The sequence below is a fragment of the Coregonus clupeaformis genome, chromosome 35 (genome assembly GCF_020615455.1).
Source record: "Coregonus clupeaformis isolate EN_2021a chromosome 35, ASM2061545v1, whole genome shotgun sequence".
Lineage (NCBI taxonomy): Eukaryota > Metazoa > Chordata > Actinopteri > Salmoniformes > Salmonidae > Coregonus > Coregonus clupeaformis.
In genome coordinates, this window is record NC_059226.1 from 32,863,282 (window position 1) to 32,869,596 (window position 6,315).

A 6,315-nucleotide genomic window follows, 5' to 3' on the forward strand; every position below is an offset into this window, starting at 1 on the left:
ACTCACTCACTCACTCACTCACACACACACACACACACACACACACACACACACACACACAGGATCCTGAGGATCCTCTAACATTACTGTAGCAATCACTCATACTCCAAATGCATCTGGACTGCATCTCACTTGTAATACAGTGTTAACGCATTCACTCATAACAGACAAACTGATATACACACTCTACCCCTTGATCTCCCACCCTAACCCTCTCTCTCCCCTCCTGTAGGTTATGTGGTCTGATCCACTTCCAGGGAGAGGTCCGTAAGAAGGTTCTGTTCCAGCTGCTGCTTCTTCTCTGTCACCCCTTCCCTGTGGTGAGTTAGCGCTCTCTCTCTTTCTTTCTCTCTCCTCTCTCCTTTCTTTCTCTCTTTCTCTCCTCTCTCCTCTCTCGCTTTCTTTCTCTCTCTCTCTCTCTCTCTCTCTCTCTCTCTCTCTCTCTCTCTCTCTCTCTCTTTCTTTCTCTCTTTCTCTCTCCTTTCTTTCTCTCTCTCTCTCTCTCTCTCTCTCTCTCTCTCTCTCTCTCTCTCTCTCTCTCTCTCTCCCACAGCCAACCAGGTGTAACATGCTCTCTCTCTCTACAGATCAGGAAGACCACAGCCAGCCAAGTGTACGAGATGCTGCTGACCTACGATGATGTCATCGACCCTGACGTGATGGATGACGTCATGACCTCGCTGAGTGACACCAACTGGTCAGTGGAATCAAGACAGGAACTGGCGTAGACCATTGCTGCGTTCCGATTTTCCACCCTTCTCCCGGTGTTTCATTTGCACACTCCCAGTCATGAAGTTAACAGTGCAGGGTTTTAAAGGCAGACCTTGTAACAGGTCTTTGGGTGCAGGGTTTTAAAGGCAGACCTTGTAACAGCTATTTGGGTGCAGGGTTTTAAGGACAGACCTTGTAACAGGTCTTTGTGTGCAGGGTTTTAAGGGCAGACCTTGTAACAGGTCTTTGGGTGCAGGGTTTTAAGGGCAGACCTTGTAACAGGTATTTGGGTGCAGGGTTTTAAGGACAGACCTTGTAACAGGTATTTGGGTGCAGGGTTTTAAGGGCAGACCTCTGTTACAGGTCTTTGGGTGCAGGGTTTTAAGGGCAGACCTTGTAACAGGTCTTTGGGTGCAGGGTTTTAAGGACAGACCTTGTAACAGGTCTTTGGGTGCAGGGTTTTAAAGGCAGACCTTGTAACAGGTCTTTGGGTGCAGGGTTTTAAGGACAGACCTTGTAACAGGTCTTTGGGTGCGGGGTTTTAAGGACATGAACTAGTAAAGGAAAACCCCTTACTTACTGGAAATGGTTTTAACAAGAAATGAGCGATGGACTATTTTGTCTCCTGCTGCTAATTTATTAAACTGCTAAAGACAATTTCTAGAGAATGAGGCTTTTCCCTTTTCTACTACAGTGAGTGAAAAAAGTATTGAACAGTGAGAGACAGGATAACAACAAAAAAATCCAGAAAAATGCATGTCAAAAATGTTATAAATTGATTTGCATTTTAATGAGAGAAATAAGTATTTGACCCCTCTGCAAAACATGACTTAGTACTTGGTGGCAAAACCCTTGTTGGCAATCACAGAGGTCAGACATTTCTTGTAGTTGGCCACCAGGTTTGCACACGTCTCAGGAGGGATTTTGTCCCACTCCTCTTTGCAGATCTTCTCCAAGTCATTAAGGTTTCGAGGCTGACGTTTGGCAACTCGAACCTTCAGCTCCCTCCACAGATTTTCTATGGGATTAAGGTCTGGAGACTGGCTAGGCCACTCCAGGACCTTAATGTGCTTCTTCTTGAGCCACTCCTTTGTTGCCTTGGCCGTGTGTTTTGGGTCATTGTCATGCTGGAATACCCATCCACGACCCATTTTCAATGCCCTGGCTGAGGGAAGGAGGTTCTTACCCAAGGTTTGACGGTACATGGCCCCGTCCATCGTCCCTTTGATGCAGTGAAGTTGTCCTGTCCCCTTAGCAGAAAAACACCCCCAAAGCATAATGTTTCCACCTCCATGTTTGACGGTGGGGATGGTGTTCTTGGGGTCATAGGCAGCATTCCTCCTCCTCCAAACACGGCGAGTTGAGTTGATGGCAAAGAGCTCGATTTTGGTCTCATCTGACCACAACACTTTCACCCAGTTCTCCTCTGAATCATTCAGATGTTCATTGGCACACTTCAGACGGGCCTGTATATGTGCTTTCTTGAGCAGGTGGACCTTGCGGGCGCTGCAGGATTTCAGTCCTTCACGGCGTAGTGTGTTACCAATTGTTTTCTTGATGACTATGGACCCAGCTGCCTTGAGATCATTGACAAGATCCTCCCGTGTAGTTCTGGGCTGATTCCTCACCGTTCTCATGATCATTGCAACTCCACGAGGTGAGATCTTGCATGGAGCCCCAGGCCGAGGGAGATTGACAGTTATTTTGTGTTTCTTCCATTTGCGAATAATCGCACCAACTGTTGTCACCTTCTCACCAAGCTGCTTGGCGATGGTCTTGTAGCCCATTCCTGCCTTGTGTAGGTCTACAATCTTGTACCTGACATCCTTGGAGAGCTCTTTGGTCTTGGCCATGGTGGAGAGTTTGGAATCTGATTGATTGATTGCTTCTGTGGACAGGTGTCTTTTATACAGGTAACAAACTGAGATTAGGAGCACTCCCTTTAAGAGTGTGCTCCTAATCTCAGCTTGTTAACTGTATAAAAGACACCTGGGAGCCAGAAATCTTTCTGATTGAGAGGGGGTCAAATACTTATTTCCCTCATTAAAATGCAAATCAATTTATAACATTTTTGACATGCATTTTTCTGGATTTTTTTGTTGTTATTCTGTCTCTCACTGTTCAAATAAACCTACCATTAAAATTATAGACTGATCATGTCTTTGTCAGTGGGCAAACGTACAAAATCAGCAGGGGATCAAATACTTTTTTCCCTCACTGTAACTGGTCATTGGTCACACTGTGTTTTCTATAGTAGTCATTGCACTGTAGGGTTAGTCCTACTGTAGGGTCAGTCTTCCTGTAGGGTCAGTCTTCCTGTAGGGTCAGTCTTCCTGTAGGGTTAGTCTTCCTGTAGGGTCAGTCTTCCTCTAGGGTTAGTCCTACTGTAGGGTTAGTCTTACTGTAGGGCCAGTCTTCCTGTAGGGTCAGTCTTCCTGTAGGGTTAGTCTTCCTGTAGGGTTAGTCTTCCTGTAGGGTTAGTCTTCCTGTAGGGTTAGTCTTACTGTAGGGTTAGTCTTCCTGTAGGGTCAGTCTTCCTGTAGGGTCAGTCTTCCTGTAGGGTTAGTCTTCCTGTAGGGTCAGTCTTCCTGTAGGGTTAGTCTTCCTGTAGGGTCAGTCTTCCTGTAGGGTCAGTCTTCCTGTAGGGTCAGTCTTCCTGTAGGGTCAGTCTTCCTGTAGGGTCAGTCTTACTGTAGGGTTAGTCTTCCTGTAGGGTTAGTCTTACTGAAGGTTAGTCTTCCTGTAGGGTTAGTCTTCCTGTAGGGTTAGTCTTCCTGAAGGGTTAGTCTTACTGAAGGTTAGTCTTCCTGTAGGGTTAGTCTTCCTGTAGGGTTAGTCTTACTGAAGGTTAGTCTTCCTGTAGGGTTAGTCTTACTGAAGGGTTAGTCTTCCTGTAGGGTTAGTCTTCCTGTAGGGTTAGTCTTCCTGTAGGGTTAGTCTTCCTGAAGGTTAGTTTTCCTGTAGGGTTAGTCTTCCTGTAGGGTTAGTCTTCCTGTAGGGTTAGTCTTCCTGTAGGGTTAGTCTTCCTGAAGGTTAGTCTTCCTGTAGGGTTAGTCTTACTGAAGGTTAGTCTTCCTGTAGGGTTAGTCTTGTAGGGTTAGTCTTCCTGTAGGGTTAGTCTTCCTGTAGGGTTAGACCAACTGTAGGGTTAGTCTTCCTGTAGGGTTAGACCAACTGTAGGGTTAGTCTTCCTATAGGGTTAGTCTTACTGAAGGTTAGTCTTCCTGTAGGGTTAGTCTTCCTGTAGGGTTAGACCAACTGTAGGGTTAGTTTTACTGTAGCGTTAGTCTGGCGTCTTCACATTATGTTGTCCTCTCTGTGTCCTCTGGTTTTAGGGAGGAGAACATTGCCACGGTGAGGACCCACAGAAACCAGCTCTGTGATTGGCTAGGAGTACAGAAGCCCCTGCTCGTTTCCAAGGTAACCGTTTGAAAACTGCTAATCAACAGTATTGGTGTGTTTTGCATGGGTGGCTGGATGAATGAATAAATGATTGAATATTTGATTAGTCTAATGCCATAAGTCAGGTGCTGTTGCAGGGTAGTAGCCCATTCATATCAGTGTTGTAATCTGAAGAGCTTTGTCTGTTTGTTAGTAAGGTTGACTTTTCCTTATTAGACCCAGATGCCTGCCTTTCCTCTGCCTGCCAAACCTTGATTCACTTTACTGTGTAATTAGTCTGGAAACGAGGTCTGCTCCGATAAGAGAAAACCTTTCAAAGATATGACCTTCAACTATTTATCAGAGTAATGACTTGATTTAGTTTTCTGTCTATGAAAAGAAAAAACAAATGTTATCCACTTTTAGCTCCTTGACACATCTGATTAACTTCAATATTGTATTTTATTCTCGCTTTTCTTTTTTGTACTCTTCCTGTTTTCTTCCGTAGGGTCCTGTTCAGTAGGCTTGGGGGAAACTATTCTCAGCAGGAACTAAAGAACTGGAGCACAGGATCCTTCAGGATGGCATTCTGTGTGACACATCACTAAGTACAGCTGCACTTCTAAAAGGTCACAGTCTTCAGTGATGTTTCAAGACCCACACACTTTGCTACAGTACATTCTAACTGGTATGCTGGTATGGTCATTAAAATGGAAAGTAGTCTGGGTCGATTTGGGATTCAGCATTCCTCTCTGTCTGTCTCTCTGTCTCTGTCTCTGTCTGTCTGTCTCTCTGTCTGTCTCTCTGTCTGTCTGTCTGTCTCTGTCTGTCTGTCTGTCTGTCTGTCTGTCTGTCTGGTTGTGGAACGTCTTTGAATGAGAATGTGGACTGAAAAAGTTATAAACGAACAAAAACGAAACAAGTCACTATCTGTCAATAAACAAACAAACACCATCATGATTTTCCCGTTTCCAATTTATTTACTATTTTTTTAGGGAGGAGAAGATTGAGAAACCCTGTCATGACGAACTCAATAGTCACCAATGTTTAGGAAAAATGCCCTGCACACTTTTCATAATGAGTTCAGTGCTTCTAAAACAGTTTTCTCCTAGTAAGGGGAGGAAGGCAGGTGGTGGGTGACCCCGAATATAGGACCAGGAATGAAGGAGAGAGAAGAGGGAGACCTGGAATATGGGACGAGGAATGAAGGAGAGAGAGGAGGGAGACCTGGAATATAGGACGAGGAATGAAGGAGAGAGAGGAGATCCCAATAAAAACAGACAGTCTTTCAGCAGCGTTACATTTCTGAGATAGCCGGGTGAGAGGGAATTTGCCCGTCAGCACATTTGATAGTGAGAATCTCTTCTCCCCCCTCCCGTCTGTCCCACCCTGTGGCCTCTTCTCTCTCTGACATGCTACACATTCCATAGTAGAGCAGTGATAATACCCCTTAAATACCCATTAAATCTAGACCTTATGTCATCAAATTTGAGCATGGCCAGCTGTAGACGTGTAAGAGTTTCCCCTATGTGCTTATAGTAATGTGCCCCACTAGCAAACGCAACAGCAGCTACTTGTTTTGACGGGCTGGTAGTTGTTGTGACAGGCTGGTAGTTGTTGTGACAGGCTGGTAGTTGTTGTGACAGGCTGGTAGTTGTTGTGACAGGCTGGTAGTTGTGACGGGCTGGTAGTTGTTGTGACGGGCTGGTAGTTGTTGTGACGGGCTGGTAGTTGTTGTGACAGGCTGGTAGTTGTTTTGACAGGCTGGTAGTTGTTGTGACAGGCTGGTAGTTGTTTTGACAGGCTGGTAGTTGTTATGACAGGCTGGTAGTTGTTGTGACAGGCTGGTAGTTGTTTTGACAGGCTGGTAGTTGTTGTGACAGGCTGGTAGTTGTTTTGACAGGCTGGTAGTTGTTGTGACAGGCTGGTAGTTGTTGTGACAGGCTGGTAGTTGTTGTGACAGGCTGGTAGTTGTAGTGACAGGCTGGTAGTTGTTGTGACAGGCTGGTAGTTGTTGTGACAGACTGGTAGTTTGTTGTGACGGGCTGGTAGTTGTTATGACGGGCTGGTAGTTTGTTGCTTCTTTCAAGGTTATCTATCCATGCAAGTTCCATCAACAAATCAGGCTCTGTTTAGTGTTTGAAAGTAATTTAGAAGAGGGAGGAAGGGCCTTTCATTCATTCAGTCCATAGCTTGTATCGCCTGTGGTTTTGTCGTTTAGTA

At 45.4% G+C, this 6,315-nt stretch overlaps 1 protein-coding gene across 1 annotated transcript in view; it reads left to right on the top strand.

Annotated features, from left to right (window-relative positions):
* The window catches only part of LOC121551492 (tubulin-specific chaperone D), a 67,124-nt gene extending 62,075 nt beyond the window's left edge, over positions 1-5,049 (top strand). The window contains exons 36-39 of the mRNA XM_041864185.2: positions 233-320; positions 588-697; positions 4,047-4,131; positions 4,601-5,049. Coding sequence (XP_041720119.2) covers positions 233-320; positions 588-697; positions 4,047-4,131; positions 4,601-4,615 — 298 coding nt within the window. The 3' untranslated portion in view covers positions 4,616-5,049. The remainder of the gene's footprint in view (positions 1-232; positions 321-587; positions 698-4,046; positions 4,132-4,600) is intronic.
* The last annotated feature ends 1,266 nt before the right edge of the window (positions 5,050-6,315 follow it).